Genomic DNA, 22,913 nt, shown 5'->3' with positions numbered 1-22,913 from the left:
AAACTGGTTCTAAATTTGGGTTTAACAAACATCTGTATCCCTTTGAGATTGTAACAACTCTCTCTTTTAACAAAGTGTAATTGAATGTTTGAAGGTAATGTGTTTTTATGAGCCCTATACATAACTGATAAAATACCATAGTTAACCAAATCATTGAATTTCAATAACTTCACCTGATGGAAAAATGTATTTGATGGGTGATAATAATGTTTTCTGGTGATATAAAACATGATGAAAAAATAAGTAAAAATATCTGACTGTGATGATTGTGTCCACTCATATACATTTTTTGACATCTCCATATGATCACACATTTCAACTCAGAGATGTGTGACTCCAGGACAGGAGTGGGTGGAGATTGAGGGTCTTGTGATGCATCGTTGGGAGTCTTTACATGCCAGCTGACCTGCAGCAGAAAGTCACCGCTCTGCTGGACTAAATATAGGGCTAAGTGCCTGTGGTGTCACATATTTCACAAATGTACAGCCAATTCACGATTGCAACACGGTCACTTGAAGCGTCGGGTCCTGGTTTGACTCAGACACACACACACACACACACACACACACACACACACACACACACACACACACACACGCCCAGTAAGATGAGAAGGAATCCATCATGGAAACCCCTTCCCACAGCCAAGACGCCCATGTACGGGCGGAGAGGCAGTGATTCTGGGGAGAAGCGTGTGTCACATGTGTGAGTGGGCGAGGCCTTCTGACCAGTTGTGGTTATGGTTATCACACTGAATGAATTATAGGAATATATTTATGACACACTCAATGAGGGAAAATACATGTGAAGTTTGATTTAAGTGCACCTTAAAGCACATGTGTTTAAAACATTCCTCTCTGGCTGGTGAGGAGGAAAAGCTAAATGTGTGATTTTACTTTTCCAAACAAGAACAGCCGAAGTCCAGACTCTTTTAACATTATTTTATTGGTGTTGATGTCATCATATACAAGCTTCTGCTTGATAATGCAAAAAAAAAGTTTTGTCCTTCAAAATTTACTTGACAAGACTCAAAGTAAGGAGTGGCTCCTTTTTCACAGCAATCCTTAAGAGATCAGAAGGTGCGTCAGGTCATTTGGAGTTGATTGGCTTAAAATGTCATAAAACAAACATCATAAAATGGCAGGTATAGCTCAGGAAGGTTAAAAGTCCTGATTTGTGGCATTTTGCTACCTGTCATCCTGTTTTCCTGCCCACATCCTGTAGTGTTGAAGCACGCAGAAACAAGAAAAAGCTTACTTCTTGTTCTGCAACCACCCAGTTTCACAATGTAAAGAATAAAAAAATAAGAGGAGCATTTAGTGTTTTTCAGCACATTTACTTCTTGATTTGTTTTATGCAGTTAAGATCCTTATTTTTATATTAGTTGGCGTTTGTGATGTCAGTTTGGCTTCAGAGTCAAGTGCAGACAAGAAATGTGGCAAAATTACAAGCAATTTGAGAAACGTTACGAAACTTTTTCAGCTTTAAATGCTGTTCAGGAGAAACCAAACCTCACACAGAAAACATTTAACATTCTGAGTATTTATTTTTGAGCAAATCTAAATGATATAAATATGATATCCTTTTATTTTCTAAATGTTATATACATATATAACATTTAGAAAATAAAAGTTCAATTTTTAAACTTTTACAGCAGCTAATTCAATACAGCACATGTCACATAACGTAGTGGGAAAGATGAAATTTAAGTTGTACAGAGTAGTATATCCTTTAGTCTAAACTGGTCTCAGCTATACATCAGCTAGATCATCTATTAAAAGCTTTTAATTATGTGTCGATGAATAAAAACATGAAGATGGATGCAGAAACTTGATGTTAAGAGCTGAAACATGAGACGAGCCGATGGGGGGGCTGATATTTTCAAAGGTTAGTCAGAGATGAGCAAGACTTGTGTCGCAAGGAAGTCTGCTGCCCTGTCTTGTCGAAACGTTAATAACTCATGTTTAACTCTATTTTAATTCAGATCACAATCAAAACAGCTCAATTTTTATTTACGTTGTCGGCTGAAATATCCACGAAACAGCAGGAGTTTATTTCTGAAACAATTTGCCAGCGTCTCACCTGTCTGTGGTAAACCCCTCTGGATTTATCATTAAATTCCTCAGAAAGGCATGTGTGAGGCCAGAGAGACACAACAGGTATATTCCATGATGTTTCTTCTAGTAAAACCCTTTTAAGACCACCGTCTTCGTTAACTCTCACAAGAGATGTGAGCAGCCTTGGATACCTAGATTCACGGGATAAGATATATTCAAAGCGTAAAAGAATTAGTTTTTCACTCAGGGAAGTAGCTGTCCAACGCTGCTGATGTTCATTTTATTTCCAAGCAACTCACAATTTACAAGTTCAAGTTTTTTTGTTTTGTGTCGACATTTGTTGTGGTTTGTTTACGTTCAGGTCTGACACAAAGGAAAGATTGAATTTGACGTGAATACTTACTGGTTTTCCAATGTCCTGCTCTGGAAGATCTTAAGCCAAACCAGTGCCGAGGCTCTGTGCTTCTTATAAATCTGGACCGTCGCAGACAGCAGAGGCGAGCAGGGCGGCGCTGCAAATTTGGCACGAGGCGAAGTTTCTCGCTCTAAGAATAGAAACCATCTTGATGCCCTATTTGGCAGAGGAAACTGACTCAGTCATATTTCATTTGAGAGGAGACGAACAGAGAGCGCTGCACGACTCCTCGTGTCTTAAACTGTTCATGACCCACATCAAGCAGGTTCTCTGCAGGAAAATTAAAAAAATGACCCTATTTCTAATCAAAATTAACTTTGAAAGAATACAATGAAGTAAAAAGCTTATGGCTGCTGATAAGCTGTAAAAAGTACAAACTTGACCTATTAAAATTAAAGGACCTGACAAATGGATCGTAATATATTTCATGGTATATTGCATTACTATTAGCAAGGCGATATGTCGCCATTTTTTTCTCCAAAAGATTCTAATTATAAAAAGTCAGTACAAAGAGCACACCATGCATAACATGCATAAAATCTGATTAAATTCAGTTTATTTTAATGCAGCAGTGAGAACTGTATTTGTATTTCACATTCATACAACATCCATCTGTCTGCCAACAGGTGCAGGCTAAAATGCAACACAAAAGATGAACCGCTGCCATAATAGTTCACATTTTAAGCCTTAATTAAAAATCAATACTGTGCTTTTGAGACTTGATAAAGTATCAGGAAATAAAATATCATGATATTTCAGTGTATCGATATTTTCTGCACCCCTAATTTAGATTAAAGACGTTGTTTTGTTTGTTTTAAAATAAAACTGGGCACTTTTGGTGCCTGAAACAAAATTGCATTTTCTACAGCCAATGAGACTTTGGATAAATCACAAGTAAAAGTGTGATTAAAATAAAATGTGTGCTGCATAACAACAATGGAAAATACATAAATTAATTAAGATTTCTGACATAGAATAGAATAGAATAGAATAGAATAGAATAGAATAGAATAGAATAGAATAGAATAGAATAGAATAGAATAGGTCTTTATTGTCCCTCAGTGAGAAAATTTAGGTGCATCAGTATCACAAAGTGCAATCAGTGTCAAAATTCACACGAGGTAAAAAGGTATAAAAATAAAGTATGAATAAGTTCTTAAATAAAGAATGAGCATCATATGCACCAATTTAGCAAAGAAAAGAAAAGAAAAGGAAAGAAACAGGGTTTTTAAGAATGGTAAATGTACAACATCAGGGATGTGAACACTTGTTCAGTTTGTTGGGAGCAGCGATGGTTTTAGTCTAACATGCTTTGCATCAATGATATGTCTCATTTCTTTATTCAAACAGGCCAAAACTCTTCTGAAGAAACTCAGCAGGACAGAACAGAAAGACACTGACTGCCTCCTTGTGGTGAATAAAAAATTGTGTGATTCAAAAACTAAATAAAGGGGGGAAATTGCATAATTGCTAAACTCTTTTATTGCAACTTTAATAAGTAAATCTAGTTTTACAACAGAGAACAACTAATTAAAATTATAGATTGTTTCAGTTTTTATTGACACTTTTAAACACTTTCATAATAAACACATTTTGCATCTTTATGATCAATGAAGAGCTGTGGCCAAAATGTATGTAAGTTTTGTGTTTTTTTTTTAACAAAGAGGCCTTTTTTCTTGATGGTGGTACAGTCTGAGTGTCCTTATTTCACACCTGTGTGAAGTTTACTGAGCAAACCTTCTTGTTTAACCGACGCGGCAAGGAGTGAGTTAAATTTTCTTCCAAGTGACTTTAGGAAAGTAACTGGTCTGTTTTAATGAACCAGTAGGAGGAACAAAAGCTTGACCCTCCTCTGTCTGCAGCTGTCAGTGTTTTTGAGAAGTGGCGTGTTGTTGTGAGAGTTCACCTCAGTGCGCATCATTTACGACACATCTTCACTAGCTAACAGACCTATTTTTTTGTCATGGCAAAGAAGTGTTCTCTTCTATTCTTCTACTTTCTCCAAGGACTTCTACCTGTCACCCTTGGCCAGCAGCGCGCAGCGGTCCCCTGGCGGCACCGCATCCAGTGGGCGAACAACGGCCAGGTCTACAGCCTGATGAGCACTGGCTCAGAGTTCCAGGCCCCGGTTCGGTCCCGAAGCCAGTCGAGGTTTTTTGTCAGCAGCAGCAGCAGGAGGGATGGCACGGGCAGCGGTGTGCCGGGGGCGCACAGCAGAGCCGGGCAGTCAGAGAGCAGAACCTTCAGGACTGATCAGTCCGGGCAGCAGGTTCCGCGGGTACCCGGTGGTCGCGCATCAACGGTTGGGTCAGGAGGGCGCGTTAATTCCTCTTCAGTGGGGACTTTATTGGGCCGGAGAGAAGCTGCGCATCGTGTTGAGGAACCAGGACTTGGTGCGCAAAATCATCCATTACGCACAGCGCCGGCGGGGATGCTCGTCTCCAGGCAACCCGTCCAAACGGATCAGTTCATCCCAACTTATCAGGCAACTCTGGAAGCCGAACCTGAGAATCCGTCTCCCTTTCCTGCTCCGAGTGTGGATGTTTCAAACGAAGCTGCAGCTGATGAAGCGGGCATGGTCAGCGACGACCCCCGAAACCCGTTTAAAACCCACAGGAATTCTGTTTTCCACAATATGTATTCCAGCAGAGGCAGGCCAGTCCGACCGCCTGGCCCCGGGTATGGAACAAGGTATTTCCTTAATGGTAAGTGAGGGTCTTTATAAATCAGCTTCATCCGGATTAAATTATTCAGATTTGTTTAAAGTGTGCTTAAAACGACCCAGTTTCAGTTTAACAACTGTGAACATTAAAGGAGCAGCGTGCACTTAAAATTATCACCTAAACGTTTTATTAAATTTTGTGAGTGTGTGTGGGGGGAAAAAAAATCCAAGTTAAAGTCATGCAATGAGTTTCTCTTTACAGTTATTAATGTAAATCAGATATTTTTATGTGTTTTGTGCTAATGATGTAGCCTAAAGAAAGTTTCCTGTCTTTGTGAGAAACCATAGGTCTTGAGTTTCCAAAAATTAAATAGGATATCAGAATTTCTTTCCTTTATTTAAACATATTTGCTTTAAAAATTTCTGGACTCAATTTGTGGAAAAGTGATTCAGAAAACAAGCTAAATAGTTTTATACAATGATTGGTCTCTCTACAGTAAACAAGGTGAATGCTGGGGTCATATTAAGCAGAGAGTGTGTTAGAACGGAGCATAAAACAGGACCTAAAGTTGGCTTCTCTTTGTAACCTCCCTCCCCCTCAGGACTTCCAGACCTTATTCCAGATCCATATGCCATCCAGGCAGGTGCTTATGTCCAGCGCATGCAGATGTACGCTCTCCAATGTGCTGCAGAGGAAAACTGTCTGGCCAGGTAATTTGTTTTGGCAAAGAAAGGAGGTTAAAAATGAGTACGCCCAGAGTGGCACGTAGGCACCGTCGTGCAGACACACACCTGCTGTCACACACGTGAATTTCCATAACTGAACAGATTTCTCTTATTTGTATAAGTTAAAGTTGTCAATGCATTGAGGTAATTGTTTTATTAATGCACGGTTGTGTAAACAGTTCAATGTTCCTATATGGAGCAGTGATTTGCCAACATCTTGTCCTGCCAAGACATAAATGTTCTGGGCTGATTTTCCTAAAAGCATTAAGCTCAGTGGAACCAAACCATTTGTGCTCACAGGAGCTCAGCTGTAAGCCCTTTATTCAGTGCCTCTCGTTTCCCCCAAGGTCGGCGTACGCACCCACCGTGCGAGACATCGACTTCAGAGTCCTTCTGCGGTTCCCACAGAAAGTGAAGAACCAAGGAACTGCAGATTTCCTCCCCGTCAAGCCCAGATATCAGTGGGACTGGCACAGCTGCCACCAGTGAGTTTCCAATTAAACTAAAAATAAAGAGATAATTATGTTTTTTTATATAATTGTTGTTAGAATCCGTACACCTGTGTTCTAATGTCCCTCACATTTTCTGATGGCTCTAAATAAAACCCTATTCAGCTTGATGTGTCTCACTCCCTCAGGCACTACCACAGCATGGACGCCTTCAGTAACTACGACCTGCTGGACATGGTAACAGGACTTAAAGTAGCCGAGGGACATAAGGCCAGTTTCTGTCTGGAGGATACGGGCTGTGATCACGGATTCAGGAGGCGTTATGCCTGCACATCCCATACTCAGGTACAAAAACACGTTGTGTGTTACACGTCACTAATGACTGGATGAAGCAGATTAATATTAATATTGTCAAACATATTGTCAGGGCATTCTGGTCCTCGAGGATGACTGTCCTGCATGTTCTATTTGTTGTAGAGGTTTCTCTGCTCCAACACAGCTGATCTGCGTGAATGAGTGATTAACAGGCTGCTGCAGAACTTTGTTCAGTCACTCAATCAGCTGTGTTGGAGCAGAGAAACTTCTAACAGGGGTGTCAAACTCCAGTCCTCGAGGGCCYCTATCCTGCATGTTTTAGAGYTTTTCCAGCTCCAACACACCTGATTCAGTGATTGAATTAACTCTTCAAATTGGGCAGAAGCCTGTTAATCACCCAGCGATCWAAATCAGGTGTGTTGGAGCAAGAAAACCTCTAAAACATGCAGGATAGCGGCCCTCGAGGACAGAAGTTTGACACCCCTAAACGGCCAGAAAGAGGATCAGGATTGGACATTCCTTATCAGCCATAATAAAAAACTCATAAATAAATAAATCAAATCAGTTTAACACAATATAAATTAAAATACAAAAAAAGGACTGATAGACACATTACACAGTATCAGTCTCGGAGACATTGTTTAAAATATGGATAAAGCTGGGATAAATCATAATTTTAAAGGGGGTTGTACTAATGCAAAATTGATTTTTTTTTAGCTTTATGTCATAATATGTCATTCCCTCATCAAAAACATACTCAAAGTGTTGCTTTGACTTATTCATTCATGTTTGAATGAATCTTCTGTGGCCATGTGGAGCTGCCTAAATGTTTGCAGGTACAAAGCTCCACCCATATACACAAAGCTCCTCCCTGGAGCTCAGTCCCAAGCCGAGTTCCTGCCCCACAGAGCTCCTGCCTGTTCAACTTCAGACTCATCATAAATTACCTAAAAGGAGGAGGTTTCTCTCAGATACTTCTACTTTATGGCAGACTGTCCCAGACTCAGCAGCTACAGTACTGCTTCTTAAAATAAATGCTTCTTGTTGTGTCATTTTCTAATGATTTAAGGTAAAACAATCATAATTTCACAATTCTGTAACATCTTGGGCGTTTCTTTTTGGTGTCTTGGAGTCAGCTTTCTAGATTTTATACTTTCTATTTTTATTATACAGTATGAGCGTAGGAGTTACTGTTCACCATATTCCCTGTTCAGTTAATGAAATGTCTTTTATTTGGAGCAGCAACTGAATCAATCTCTGTTTTGCTTTAAAAAATTTGGAACCACCATCATATTTCAGTAGACTATTTCATCAAGACAGTCAAACAAAAAGAACTGTGTGCATCTCAATACTGCACTTTTTTACCTTGATTTCTTTGTAAAGCCTCCAGATTCACTTTTCAGATATGTTTTTGTAGTTAATACCTCAACTAGACACCATCCCAAAGAGAATTATACCCATGCAGATATGAGAACCTTTGTTGTCCAGGCTCTGTGGTTAAGGCTCCACGCTTCTTAGTGTTGTATTCTCATAACAATTTTCCTTCCAAGAACAGTTTCTTTGACTTAAATTGTTTAAATCGCTGGACAAGTAGCTGTCACAGGTCCCAAAACCGCAGATCCTGCTTAGAACTGAATGGATTGATTTCTTTGTGTTTTTTCAGGGACTGAGTCCAGGATGTCATGACACTTATGCTGCCAACATCGACTGTCAGTGGGTCGACATCACCGACGTGCCTCCAGGAAATTACATCTTGCAGGTAACTCCATGTTCAGACTCTGGGTGAAATCTTCAAAGCGCTGTGCACTAACAACCAGTTTGCAGAGATAAACGACTTTTATTTATTTTTTTCTTTTATGTTTTAAGGTTACAGTCAATCCCAATTTCCTGGTCCTGGAGTCGGACTTCACCAACAACATTGCTCAATGTGAAATCACGTACACAGGACTTTATGTTCAGACACGCAACTGTCGAATAACAAGGTAGAGCACTTTTGTGGCTAAGAAACATTTCAGGTTTATCATTTTGTTAAGGACACTAACATTATTCAATTTAGCTTAAAAAAATAAAACAGGAGTTTGGTGCAACTGTGGATTCTTAAAAAAATAAGAAATTACAATAGTCTGCAGTTTTGTACATGTCAAAATTTTTTGTCTTTTTTTCAGACCTTAAATATCTTCATTATTTGTATTATTTGCTGGCGATGAAGTAAAACATCTCCTTGTGGACCAGACACCAACATACTCAAAAACGGTAAAATTTGTGTCACAGGTTTGAACTTATCGAGTCTTAAGTTACATTTATTGGTTTAAAATGTAAAATTTTGTAAATGAAACCAAAGGAATGACATGAAAAGTGTTTTAATGTGCCAAAATTCATTATGATGATTGGCCAACAAATACATTTGTTGGATTTGTCTTTCTTAAGTGTGTGTGTTTTTCTTGATTTTTGCTTTAAATGTTTGGTTTGTTGCTTCTGTTTGGGTTTTCTTCTGCTTCACATCAGTGTTACATGAAAACAAGTTCTTACATTTAATGCAAAATATGGACGCTGTACATTTTTATTGTTGTCAATAAATATTTTCAAAAGCTGCAGCACTTTAGTTGAGACACATCTTTCAGGCTGGAAGATGGTCAAGTGAACATTGTTTAGTCTGAAACCAAAGTTGGTGAAAACAGTCCTTAAGCCTGTAAACCATAAAGCGTCATTTTTAAAATCCACCAAACAAGACAGGTTATTAAACACACTTGTGAATGCAGCAAATGTTGACCAAACATAATCAAACTCCTCTTTTTTAAAAAATGCACATGACTGTTAATGAGTTAATGTTCAGATTTTTATTGTTATATAAAAAATACATTGAATTTAATTCATAAGTTCGACTTAAAATCCATTTCTGAGAGTTTCTTCATTTTCTAATGAGAGGCAAAGTTTGTATTAAAATACCAGAATAGGAAAAAAAAAAACTTTTTTGTTAATTTCCAAAGACAAGTTTTTAATGTGTGGATGGATATTTGTGTTTTATTATAAAAACCCTGAATACGACACAGGCATATAAAGGAGATGTTTGTCATCATAACAGCAGTGCAAATCTAATTCTCCCTCTCCTCCCAATGGAAAGAGCAGTTTTACTGGGAGGGATGTGACTGAGCAGATTGACAAACAGGCCTGCTGGTGGCATGTTTGCTGACACACCTGTGTGAAGGCGCAACCTGCAGGATCTTGTACATCTACGCCACTCCTGCTAAAACATGTCTGGATCTTTTCCTGCTGCATGTTAAGATGCTCCTCTCTGATACAGAATCCATCGCTTCACATTGTAATGTGCATTCAGTGGAGACTGATGCATCTTTTTTAACATGGCTGGGGTATGTTGCCTGCTTCAGAGTAAAAAAAAACCCACTTGGGAATATCTCCAGAGTCACTAAGTGATGTTTTTATACGATTTTGTAAAAATAGACAGTTTGAAGTATCAAACAAGTGACAGGGGAAATACTAAACCACAGTGAACTATATTTATTCTGCAGAGAATAATGCTCTGCCTGATTTAAAGGCTTTGCCTTGAAGAGAATTGCCGTTCCAAACATGAAGTGGTTTTGAGTTATGTCCTGGAAAAGATGCTGCAGACAGTGTGTATGTTATAAATGCACAGATGCTGGGTATTTATAACAAAATGAGCTCAGCTTCAGCTCTATAAACCAAAGCAGCAGATAGATTTAGCTCTTTTGGAAGTTACCAGTGTGCCTCTGTGCCAGAATAGATTGTGTGTGTTATTGAAAATGTCTGGAAAAATCCCCTTTGCTTAGATTTAGTCAGCGTCATTCCTGCCCGTCTTGGAATTCTAGAGATAATATTTGGAGACTGTGACTATTTAAGCAGCTGATTATTACAGCTAAGCTAAAATAAATATAGTCCACAGCCAATTTAGAGGCTCTATGGGGTTAAAGGGTGTTGCTCTAAATGCTAATCTTCAAACAAAACAACTAAAGTCTCAGTGCTTTGTTTTCAAATTGTACTGTGAGCTTTTACTTTTTATTTATCTTTTATCAAATAATTTAATTCAAACAAAACACAACTCATGTCTAGGAAAACTTTCTTCATAATGTTGCAGATACTATCAGATCTGTTCTGCAGAACATAAACATCAACTACATTTACAAACTGTCAGTTTTAAACATGCAGAAGAGGAGATGCTGTTTGCTCAGCTGTGGAGCTTCACATCAACATCTGGACAGCTTCTTGTTGGCTGATGAAGCCAAAAGTGGGAGGAAAAAATGGCTATTCTCATTCACTACAGAACACAAAAGTTAGTGAACACACAGGTGAGCCAGCAAACTACACACAACATACTTCTTGGCAACAAGGAGAGATATTTTCCGGCTGTACGTGCACGTAGGTGTTTGAAGGGGGATACAAAGGGCAAGGTTTGGTATTTGTGGGTCGTATTTCAACAAAGCCGGGCCACGTGAGCGTTGGCGGGAAGCTAAAAGAAGCCCAGCCTCAGGAGAGCATCTTGGCAGGTTGGTTTAGGCACGGAGCAGAGAAATTCCTCAGCAGTTCTGTCATCCAGCTGAGATCAAGGACTGCGCTCGGGTCAGCTGAAGACCAGCGGCGGGGTTGCGGGGGTAGAAACACAGGCCTGCTTCCCTCGCACAAGGCCAGCAGACGCTTTCATACCTGAAACAAGGGACTGCACGGAACTCTGAGACAAAACAATGGGATCGTCTCTGAGTGGAACTCGTGATGAGTCGTGTTTTTGTTTTCAAGCTGGGTGGCATCGTGACGTGGGTGGGATGTGAGGCTTTTGTTTATCCTTCAGCTACCAAACTGTTTAACCTTTTCATGTCTTTATTCAAACTATTTTTCTTTTGAAGCGCTCCTGCTCATGGGGGCGATAGCAGGTGTGGATTTTCAACAATTGTCTTGTGTTGGACGAGATTTCTGTACAAAGTGTAACCCACTCGTCTGCACGTTAAAGCAAGTGAAGAAATGGATGGATAGATGGAAATGTCCCTATTTGATTGCACATTTAGAAAACAAGTCACACCAAATTTGGACATATATATATTGTAATGGAACTAATACTTTTATGTTTAAGCTAGTAATTCATGACATCCTTTAATGACCTAGGTTTTCATGACATGCTGTTCAGCTGCAGATAGAATGATTAAAGTCAGAACAAGATCTGCTAACAACAATAATCATTCAGCCCCAGGAACTAAACCAGCCTCTACAAAAAGTCGCAGAGCCCCACCACCACCTCTGACTCTTCCATATAACAAAACAGACAATCCTGTTTGTGTTCAAGATGATCCAAAGACTTTTGTGTGATAACTTTTTGGGGGGTTAGAAATGACTGTGGGAGGGTTAAAAATTGCATTTCTGGGGTTGGGATTTCAGAAAAGTGCATATACTTAGGTTTATGTTGACATGTTTTTTTAATACATTAAAGAGTTTTTTTTTTTGTTTTATTGATCATTTAATTGGTGATTTAATGATCAGATGGGGGAGATGTAATGGAACTAATACTTTTATGTTTAAGCTAGTTATTCATGACATCCTTTAATGACCTAGGTTTTCATGACKTGCTGTTCAMKTGCAGATAGAATGATTAAAYTCAGAACAAGATCTGCTAACAACAATAATCATTCTTAGATATCACTTGTGTTTATCTTTGTGTTTTCCATTGACCTTGTATCAAATCTTGCTAAGATGACAGAATGGTGTTTGTTAATACATATATGAGGCCTCTCGAGACACAGTGTTCAACAGTGGGCACAGTAGTGTGGAGAGACAGTGACAGAGAGAAGCAGAGGCACAGAGACAGGCCAGGTTGTTCTCTGTGTTTCCTGTTGTTGCAATAAAACCCAGCTGATCATCTCACGGAGTACCTTCATTCTTGGACCACGTATTTCTGTAATTGGTAAATAAATATTGCCATAACATATATAATAACACTTGCTGAGCATGTTTACACAGCTGAAGCTTAATGGCAACAATTATTTTAATGCTCATTAACACAGTTAATAGTTTCAACAGTTTTTTTAAGACCGTCGCTCACCAGAGCACACACACATTCACATAGAGAGACAAACCCAGTGATTATGGGGAAGTGGGACATTGATTATTATTGGCTTTCAATGACCATCATGGCGCATCTAAACCAATGAAAGCCTTGGATGTTTGGCCATTTTTAGTTTTAAACTCTCCCTGACGACAGGCTGGATAGAAGTAAAGTTATCTGTTAGCTCTGCAATGCTAAACTGTCATACTACCAGAGGCATTCAAGTCTGAAATATCTCTTAAATTAGAATCTATTTAAACACCAATCACAAACGGAGGGAGGCTTCTGCAGACGAGGCTGGATGTGGGAGAAAAACAAACAAATTAAACTTGCTTTGCCTTATTTGTTTTAAGTTTTTTGAAAATGCTTTGAACTTTTTTGTGCAAAACATTATTTTAATAATGCTTTAACTTTGTGTCATAATTAAATTTTGTGCACAATAATGAAATTAATCGCGATTAATCTAAAGAAAAACTTCAGATCTATCGCGGTTAAAAGTTTTAATCTATGCCCAGCACTAATATTAATATAACAGCAAAGATAAAGGTAAAATAATATGAGAAGTGCGTTTGCATCATCAAGTCATGTATGCTAAGATCTCAAGGACTTCGGCAACTATTTCATTATTAGACACATGTGGCCATATTGTGTTAATCACTTGATACGAACTGATACTAAATGGTTTTTCTCCTCATACATTAGGAAAGGAGCAACTATAAGAAAGCAGATGTTCTTTTTTCAAAGGTGTCTTATATTAAACTCATAATGCATTTTTCTGTACTGTTACACAACTTTGCCTTAAGGGTTGCCAAATGTAAACATCTGGAAGCTTTCATAATTAATGCCACAAATGGTTTTCATCACTGTAATCGCCTGAAAGCTACTCTCTACATACCTGCTTTGTGTTTGAGGAGGTTGGTCGACCCAATTAGCACCTAGCTGCTTCCCAGACAGAAGCTGGGGTTCCTCATTTTGCTGTAATTTTCCATTTCGAGCCTAAAACACCAAGAAACAATACTCCACCAGACGGCACAGGCTATAAGAACATCCTCTTTGAATTTCTATCATGTTTTATACCTGATCTGGTCAGACGGTTTGCAGAATGAGTCAAAGAAAGACAGAAGAGCAAAAACATTATCACTCACCTTCGCCTTTCACACAATTACCCAGACAGTTAATGGGAAAATGGCCAAGACAGTGAAACAGCCTGTGGGTGTAATCGTCCATCTGTTCCTGTGACGCAATGAAATCCTGAAAAAGATGGATTCGTTGCAAGAAAGATGGATTCTTTTTTTTTCTTTTTTTCTCTCACAGTGATAGCAGCAGAAGATGGTAAGAAGAGAGTGGTAAAATTCTCAGACAAGAGTTAAACAAACACAGAGACAGACGCTGGTCTGGCCGGCCTTGAACACAACAACATTTGGAGACCACACACCGCCTCCTCCGGGTCAGCTGACGGGGAGGCCTTCAACAACCACTCTCACTTCACATCACTTATTAATCATTTTCCACACTCATTTGTTTAAAAAAATTGCTGGTGTTGTTTGTTTAATATATATTTCAGTGTGAGGTTTTCAACAACTATTGAAGCATCTCTATAGTTCAGATTGAGCTGTGTGGGAAAGTGCAAAAGAATTTATATTTATGGTATTGCATTACCGTTAATGCCCAGCTGACAATAACTTTTCAAACAATCATGTCGCAGGAATAAAATCAACCTTGTATGAAAATATCTTTACATATGCTGATATGGCATCTTAAAAATACTATACAATATACACAAGTTAATGTTCAGATTATAAACTGACTGAAAATATACATCTGGGAGCGAAAATAGTCAAAATAAATAAATTTTGTTGTGAAAATACAGCTTTAAGTTGATGGTTGAGTAATAATTTACAGTTCATTCCTTCAGACATCTCCACTTTTAATTTCTCAGCTCGATTCTCCTCCCGTGCTCCTGTGAGGACCGGTGGCGGGTCAACGCTTGGTGGAGTTTTCCCCTTTGGAAACATCCCCACCTTCAGGCCGCGCTCTGTTTCCACCAGCTGACAGTTCGCCTCGGCGGCATCGCCAGCTCCTGACAGAGACATCAGAACGGAGAAGGAAAGGCGAGAATCAATAATTTAAATTCAGATGTCAGCAGCAGCTCTTTAATCAAATACACACACACACACACACACACACACTCAAACACACACAAGCTGCTTCTGTCAAGGTTTTCCCTCATAGCATCACTGAGTGGTGAAAGTGAGACACTGTGTGTCCTTGTGAGTCATGTCGTCGTATGAGTCATCACTCAGGTTTTCATCAAACTCGTGTCAAAAGGCTTTGTATCCTCTCTTGTTTTTGTTAAAACCACAGAAGGGTTTAGACCTTCAGTGAGGACGTTTTTATGAAGTGGTTGGCACTGATGTCAGATCCCACACACTGCAGGTGAAGTTCTTGCTCTGATAAGAGGATTCTCCAGTTCAATCAATCAATCAATCAATCAATCAATCAATCAATCAATCAATCAATCAATTCCAGCTTACAAGCTTACTTGTTTTGTGTAATATCCTTTCTTATTATTTAGAAAATAAAAGATATTCAACAATATTTCAAAGATTTACAGATGACTTAAAAATTAAAGATTAAATTGACATTTTTATTCTGAAAATGAACAGATTTGCAGTTTAGGAACTTGTCCCATTTTAGGTTTGCTTTAGTTGTTTTTTTAACATTAAAGTAGAATGTTTTTATAGAGTATTTTAACTCACAAAGAGACTGTGGTTTCTCAGTCAACAAGATCTTTGTTCATTAGTTATGTGTAAGATTAGCAGAGGTCTATAAAGTACCAAGTAAAAGTAAAATTACATGAACAAAAAATGACTTTGGTAAAAATAAATTTAACTGACAAGAAAACTAAAGTAAAGTCACAAAACTGTTCACCAAAATTGGAAAAGTTAAAGTAAAAGCACTTTTACACACTCTCTAAATATTGAATTTCCTGAACCAAACTAAGCCAGGTTGAATTAATTGAGCAATAAATGTATATTCTTTGCTCAGTTGACTTAATTAGGCTTAGTGGAGCCAGCTGACATGACTTTGTTGAGTAAATTCAACACGTCATTTTTTAGAGTGCAGAAACATCTTTCATGCTGAGTTCCAACATTTTTAATTTTGTAATAAGTAACTAGGTGTTACATTTTAAAGTAAAGAAGTAAAAATATCATTTTAGCTTTAAAATGTAAGGAAATAAAAGTAAAAGAGCTATTTAAAAATAATTGGTAAAAGTCAAATCCTCAAAAAACTACTTAAGTACTGTAACAAAGTAAATGTACTTAGTTACTATAAACCTCTGAAGATTAGTCTTATACTATAATATAATCTGTTGAATTTGATCAACTACTGCACCATTCCTACAGCAGACTTTATTACACATTTTATCCTTTCTTTCTTTTAAATGGAAACACATCCTTTAAACAACTGTATCACAAGTGTCAAGCTAAAGGCCCGCAGGCCAAATCTGTCCCTCATCAACATTTCAGCCGGTCCCAAAGGTAATATTTTTAACGTAAAATAGATTTATGGTTTCTCTGTTTGTCAATATTTAGTGCGTTCTCATGATTTCAAAAAGAAACCTGTCAAATTCATATTTTTTAATAGAGCAAACGAAATAAGGGGTTAGAAAGTGAGCGATATCTTCGTTTAGTTTTAATTTTCTCTCTGAAGCACTTAACATTACCTCTGCTCCACGGAGCCCAGTGACCACATGAAAAGACTCTAATGGGAATTCTTTTTTTAAACTATGAAGAAAAGGATTTGAGAGACAACTTGCTGTGCTCGGTCAGGTTGCTTAGCAATATCTTCTGCAAGTCATTTTAACATTGAACCTGCACTAGGTGACTAATTTAGATGATTCAGACCTTCAAAAATGCCAACAGCGTGGAAGCTTCAGAGACTTTGAAATGAACGGCGTTAAACGGGGAACGCATTGGACGTCTTTAAAAAAAATGTTTAAAAACAATCCCAAGCATGGACGCCTCATCAACATTTTTGTCTGTCTGCCACCTTGTAAGTGCGAGAGTCATTTCTGAGCGGCGCCTCTCATGTTTATAAGGACATCGCAAATAAAGCCAGAGTTTGATTTTGCTCTGGCACATGCGTAAAGGAGTTCTATGATTAAAACCAGACTTGGCTTAACCCAGGCCAGAAAAATAGATTGCAGTTCCAGATATTCTTCACAAGAGGGAAGTACAGAAACGTACACGCTTGTCTCTGCAGCACCAGTGGAAACTGACTTGTCAAAATACATTTTCACTTTGAAGGCTTCCTTCCAGACGTCCCACTCAGCCTCTAGTTTACAGTCAGGGGTGATAACTCTGACTGTGGTGCCACAAACGTCCCTCCTTGTCAGCCTCTTGGACAAAATTATGTTGATTCTGTCGAGAGTTTTGATGATCCTTTGAATTATTTGAGTCTTTTATTGTCACGTGATTTAATTGAAGTAATTTTGGGGTCTCTGGGCTCTCCCTTTGCCAAAAGCAACTCAGTTCCCGCCAAAATCCCCCGTTTCCTTTGCGTTACACTGTAAAAAATGTCTCAAGACTTCACTGAGCTTTCTGGCTTCACAGTCAACAGGTTGAACTAAAAAACAGAGCTAAAATAAGCGAATTTAAAAGTTGCTTCATTAAATCCCACCTTATTTTCTGACTTATCTGTAGCAGAACTGATAAAACCAGCAGCTCATGTTTTTCAAGGTCAGAACATCCTCAGTTGTTTTCATTTTTTAAAAAAAGTTTTACTTCAGCGAGTGAACATTTCTCATTCTGCTGGTTGATTATAACCACATGTGTGACTAAACGGAGGGATTATTGTCCCTTTACCTACCAAGACACATTTTACAGTGTGGAGAAGACTGGGAAATCATGTGATATCAACAAAAGCAGACATATTACGCCTTCCCCCTTCCCCTGCCGCCCACACACAGACACACACACACATCAAACATCTTTTTTTTTGTCACAGAGAGAAACACTGCTATTCATTTACAGACTTTGAACCCTGCTCTTCCAGTAAACAGAGCAAACGTCATCGGCTGCAAGCACCGACAGAAACATCAACAGTGTAAAAGAGGGGAGGAGGGAAAAAAAAGGAGCTTACTATGAGTTGTTCCCCTGCCTGGTCCCTCTCTGAGCTCCTCTCTCTGCAGCAGGGCCTTGTGTTTCATTGGGTAAAACACCACCTCTCCACCCCACCCTCCTCCGTCACACCATGCTGGTGCTGTGGCGTCCTCTCACAGGGCAGGCAGGGGTCCTCGCAGGTTTGGACGACAGGTTTTGGCCTTTCCCACACCGGCCGTTTTGCGGGTACGGTGGAGGCTTTTGAGTTCTCGGATTAGAAGTGCTGTTCCCGATGATGACTTTAGGGTCCAGAGTTTGCGGGTGGTGCTCTGGATGAGTTTGGTCCGTGCGGTTGGACGCTCCTGCGTGGTGCATTTGAGGCGGGTGGCCGTTCACGATTGGCTTTTTGTGGCTGACATCTTTGTGGAGACTGGGCGGCGTGAAGCGGCTGGTTTTGACAACAGAAGCCATGTGGATGGGGGAGACTGAGTTGGTTCTGAGGATGAGGCGGTCCTCGCCGACCTGTCGTGGAGCCTGAGCCGAAGCGGGTTTGTGACTGAGAGGAGGGGCTACCCTGAAGTCTCCTGCGTGAGTCTGGTCATTACTGCTTAACCCCTGAGTGATGCATGGCGCCTTCTCGTTCAGGTCGATGTTGGCCGTGAGACGATCGATCTGCTCAACCACCTGAATGATAATAGGAAAGGTGGATGCTACCAAACTGCTGTACAGCTCAGAGTTTCATAACTTTACAGTGAAACAAATCAATTAATCCAATCAAATCAAACACGTATAGATGACATAAGGACATGATGTCAAACTAAAAGAAACTTCACAGAATTAATCCGAGAATTTTAAAAGAAGATGCTATAATGAATGAAAGCAATTAAAAGCATTGGGAATAAAACATAAAAAACAAACTGTGTTAAAATAAATGGAAGTGTGGCACAATTGGTCTTACTCCAGAAGGTTCTGAATTCAAAGATCAAGATTTGTGAAGAGTCAATAAAGACTCTGAGTACAGTTTTAAAAGTCTGAGGAGATGGGTTAAACTCCTTCAACTACCACTATTATGGATATTTTTGACCATTTTCTCAACTGTTTTGCATCAACTACATTGGCCATTTTAGTCTCATACTAAATAAAAATGTCATTAATATATTGTTACTTATCTTATGTTATTACTATGTTATTACCAGATAAATTATTATAAAAAATACAACAAACATATCAAAATGTAAGGATTGGCATTCAGAAACAAAACAGAAACAATCTTGACTTGTTTTATTGGTATGTCTCTGTATTTTTCTGTTCTAATAAATACCTTTTGGAATAAATACATTTTTACTCGAATTATTATCCTAATAAATTACTTACTTAAAAATGATTTTTGTAGTTTTCTTTTCTTGTATTACACTAATATTTCCTGACCCTCCTGAATTTTACTGTTGACCTTTTGCAGGACTCTCAAGATAAACTGCACTAAACAATAAAAATCAAATCTAACGCAGCATGAGAATAATGAAGTCTTTTTGTTCAAAGGATTTCCAATTTAGCAGTTTAAATCTGTATTATATGCTGGTTTTAATGGCAAAATTTAAAGAACAAACACAATTTTCCCCTCTTAATTACACTTTTATTGAAGTATTACCACTTTATCTTGATAATTACTTCACTGGTGCCACACTGACAGAAGTAAATAAAGTACTTGAAAGAAATAATGAAGTAAAAATACCTCAAGAGAATGACTTCGGTAAAAATTAAGTTTACTGATCTGAACTTTAATTAAAAGTCATAAAACTTCTCAAAGTAATTGGGAAAGTGAAAGCAAAAGTTGAGGTACTTTTACACACTAAAAAAATGAAGCGTTGAATTAACTTAACCAAACTGGTTCCATTAAAACAAGTTCAGCTTGGTTAAATAAATTCAACCCTTTCATGATTATTTCTGGTCATATTTAAATGAGTAACTTGTAACTAGGTGTTAAATTTTAAAGCAAAAAAATGTATTTTTTTTTTGTTTTGAATGCATCAAAATAAAAAGTAAAAAATAAGTTTTGAAAAAATACATACAAATCCTAAAAAAATATATAAAAACTGTAACAAAGTATAAGTGTACTTAGTTACTTAACACCTTTAGATTTCTTAAAAATGTTTTTTCGACTGAATCAATATCAATAAAAAAAAAGACAACCGTTTACTTTAATTTAAAGCCCCTTTCATTTCCTTTGAACTGATTACCACTCATTAAACAGATTTCTGTCATTGTAACTGTGAAACACTGAGCTGGAACAGATGCATTCAGCTGTGAATCAATGGTCATTTACAGCTGCATGTAAAATTAATGCTGTAAGAAGCGAGGAGTAATTCAGAAACAGTCCAACGCTGGGCTTTGTAACATGCTGATCAGAACACTGCTGGTTACAGAAGCACTCTGCAAAAGGTCAGAGCAAATCATCCTCTATCACCTCTTCAATAAGAGACGATGACTGAATCACAAACAATGCAGTCATCAGGACACATACTCTCTCACGCAGATCGTCTAATAACATGCAATGACCCATGGTGCACTGCTCTGCACTATCAGCATCTGAGCCTGCTGATAACTGTTTTAAATGACATCTTAGCCACGAGAGGAGTGATAAACGCCTGGGACATCTGCTGCGGATTCTGACCTTTTTTTGTGATTAAACACCTGATGTATGTCTGAGGATTAAACATCTTTAATTACAGACCCTCCTACCTCTTTCATCTCCACGTGAACTTGCTTCAAACCCCCCAACACTTCCTCCAGATCTGTTACGACTTGCCGGATCTGATCCCTCACCGAGTCCCGCCTCGTCTTCTGCGTCGTCTCCTCCGACGCCTCGTGCTGGTGCTCGTCGTCGTCGGTTATGGGTTTGGAGGTTTCCGAGCAGGTGGTGCTGGAAGGTGCGATGCAGGATGCCTTCTGTCTTCTTTGACTCAAGTGTTTTAGTGGGACCTCAGTGGAGAAGAAGCTTTTGTTGGACCCACTGCAGTGATCAAACCCGTCCTCTGATCCACCCTTTGCCCAACCCTGGTCTTGATAGTTATCTCTTTCCTCCTTTTCCTCAAAGAACACACGCCTTGGTCCCGAGTGGCCATTTGTCATGGGAAAATGACCCGGGTTGCTGTTTGGTTCCAAATGATAGTTGTCAGAGGCGCAATCGCAGCCTTCCTCTTCATCCACGGAGATATACCTGACAGTCCTCCTCCGTCTGTAGCCTTGACCTTTGACCTGAAGATGAGGGAGAGGGTGTGGTATCCCAGGGTGAAAGGGGTGTGCTCTGTCGCCGTATTCGACACAGCCACACTGTTGTCTCGCAGATGAATAGCGTCTCACCCCAGGCTCCTCTGGGTCACTCCACTGGGCAGGGTTCAGTTCCCAGGGGCACACTTGGTTGAAGTCATTCAAGTGGCCGTAAAGGCCTGGCCCAGCGCACACAGGCCTCCTCTGTGGGCTGAGCTGACCGCCTCTCGCCACTCTGTCCACCAAGAAAGCTCTGCCTCCTACATCTTTACCCCGAGGAGCCTGGATGTCTCTCCTGCAGTCCGGCGATGAGTGGTCCGTCTGTCTGGCTGATGCTGGGTGGTATCCGGACCCTCGGTGATACTCGTACGGTTGCTCATGGTAGATGCAGTGCTGGCAGGGGCAGGGAGGGTGGGTGTGCTGAAGAAATCGGTGGTGTCCCGTTGTTTGGGAGCCTTCTGTGTACATATCCACTCACGCCTGGAGATTTGTGTTGAAAACGCCTTTGAAAACAAGTGGTTTCCTCCTCTCCAAGCCCTCTTCAGCCCGGTCATTCACTCGCTGTTTTCCTCATCTGCGTCTTCCCAGAAGAAAACTTTTCTCTGGCCTCTTTGGTACTTTCTACTCGAGACTTCACCCTCCTCTTCCTTCCTGTCTGTTGTTCCCCCTTTTCGTCTTCGCTGTAGCCGTTAATCTTACGTGCGTATTTTCCCGAGTCCTTCTTCCACTTACTTTCCCCCCCAACTTTTTCCTCGCTCCTTCTTCTTCCACCTCACCCTGTAGCCCTCTCTCCAGCACGGGGCCCCTCTTCGCCTCCCTCCCTCTCTGTCTCTCTTTCTACCTCTCCCGCCTCGTTGTTCTGTCTCATTTGCTGCTGCAGGCGTCCAGTCTCTGCCTTGCTCTGTCTCTCTGGCAGTGTATTTCCCGTCTCCTCCCCTCCCCTCTCCTCTCCTGCTCTCCTGTCTTTCTCCACCTCTTACGTCTCCTGCCTCTGGTAGATTCTCTCACATAGTCGACTGTACCTGGATTTGAGAATCCCTGCCTTCCCTACCCCCTGAAATCCAGCCGCTGTGCGAGGCTCCTCGGGTGAAGGACTCCATGTGGTGTTCTGTTTTTCTCAGAGTGTGCGTAAAGGAGCCTCGGCTCTGGCGCTGAGCTTATGAGCCCAACTAAAGCTTTTTGCACTCTGCAATTAAATGCTGCCTGGGATTCCTCAGCCAGAGTCTGGGCGAAAAGTGGAGGGGAGGGGTTTGAAGAGAAACTCTGGGGGAGGTGGGGTTTCAAAACATACATAGACGAGGGAGTAGACAGCATTCAGAGTCAAAGACGGAACATAAGGAGGACAGTTATTACTAATCTTATCTTCGGCTCTCATCAGTTTATTTTGGCTCTTATCAAAAAATAAAAGGAATTCACCTCAGTAGCTGAGAACAACTTCATCTGTTAAAACAAACTCAGACATTACAGGAGCACTGACAGAAAATACACCCTTACATGGATAAATCCAATAATTTTTCATGTATTCATATGAGTCAAAAGTCACAGGACACCCTTTTATTTTAGAAAGAAAAGGGAAATTGATTCCTCCAGCAAGTAATGGGTGAGGGGGGCTGTCCTTTTAGGCCATGTCCAGAATATGACTGCCATCTTGAAAGCCTCCATATTGGGTCAAGGTCAAGTTTGTCCAAAAATAGGCCACCCTTACTTGCAGTGGTCTTCAGATATGTATTTTTCCTTTCTTTCCTGCCCTTTGACTTTTGAAAAGTATCAAACCCAAAGAAACTGCGAATTTCTTGTATCATTGCACCCCTAATATATATATATACATATATATACTGTATATACATATATAC

The 22,913-nt window shown here is 39.7% G+C and overlaps 2 protein-coding genes and 1 long non-coding RNA gene across 3 annotated transcripts; 1 reads left to right on the top strand and 2 right to left on the bottom strand.

The window, feature by feature from the left end:
* Positions 1–926: 926 nt before the first annotated feature.
* LOC106516842 (uncharacterized) lies at positions 927–2,528 on the bottom strand. Its single transcript, XR_001310134.1, has 2 exons — positions 2,083–2,528; positions 927–1,265 (listed from the first exon to the last, which is right to left on the bottom strand). It is a non-coding gene; the product is annotated as an uncharacterized LOC106516842 (long non-coding RNA).
* Positions 2,529–4,253: 1,725 nt separating this feature from the next.
* loxl5b (lysyl oxidase-like 5b) lies at positions 4,254–9,218 on the top strand. Its single transcript, XM_014007424.1, has 7 exons — positions 4,254–5,177; positions 5,737–5,845; positions 6,208–6,345; positions 6,498–6,654; positions 8,288–8,383; positions 8,491–8,606; positions 8,790–9,218. Exons 1-7 carry the CDS (start codon positions 4,436–4,438, stop codon positions 8,794–8,796), a joined length of 1,365 nt encoding a protein of 454 aa, XP_013862878.1. The 5' UTR covers positions 4,254–4,435; the 3' UTR covers positions 8,797–9,218.
* Positions 9,219–13,746: 4,528 nt separating this feature from the next.
* Positions 13,747–22,281, bottom strand: si:ch211-178n15.1 (uncharacterized). The gene is made up of 3 exons (XM_014007423.1): positions 20,533–22,281; positions 17,834–18,477; positions 13,747–14,768 (listed from the first exon to the last, which is right to left on the bottom strand). Exons 1-2 carry the CDS (start codon positions 21,526–21,528, stop codon positions 17,938–17,940), a joined length of 1,536 nt encoding a protein of 511 aa, XP_013862877.1. The 5' UTR covers positions 21,529–22,281; the 3' UTR covers positions 13,747–14,768; positions 17,834–17,937.
* Positions 22,282–22,913: the final 632 nt, after the last annotated feature.

Source organism: Austrofundulus limnaeus, unplaced genomic scaffold (assembly GCF_001266775.1).
Source record: "Austrofundulus limnaeus strain Quisiro unplaced genomic scaffold, Austrofundulus_limnaeus-1.0 Scaffold42, whole genome shotgun sequence".
NCBI lineage: Eukaryota > Metazoa > Chordata > Actinopteri > Cyprinodontiformes > Rivulidae > Austrofundulus > Austrofundulus limnaeus.
The sequence above is the reverse complement of the archived record's forward strand: the minus strand, read 5'-3'. Positions and strand labels throughout refer to the sequence as shown.

What these genes read in the sequence shown, in the direction of transcription:
- loxl5b (XM_014007424.1), top strand. Translation starts at nt 4,436, where the DNA reads ATGGCAAAGAAGTGTTCTCTTCTATTCTTCTACTTTCTCCAAGGACTT. An exon ending in CCTGCACATCCCATACTCAG is followed by an intron (nt 6,655 to 8,287) that starts GTACAAAAACAC and finishes GTGTTTTTTCAG; the next exon opens with GGACTGAGTCCAGGATGTCA. An exon ending in CAGGAAATTACATCTTGCAG is followed by an intron (nt 8,384 to 8,490) that starts GTAACTCCATGT and finishes TTATGTTTTAAG; the next exon opens with GTTACAGTCAATCCCAATTT.
- si:ch211-178n15.1 (XM_014007423.1), bottom strand. Translation starts at nt 21,528, where the DNA reads ATGTACACAGAAGGCTCCCAAACAACGGGACACCACCGATTTCTTCAG. An exon ending in TTCACGTGGAGATGAAAGAG is followed by an intron (nt 18,478 to 20,532) that starts GTAGGAGGGTCT and finishes ATTATCATTCAG; the next exon opens with GTGGTTGAGCAGATCGATCG.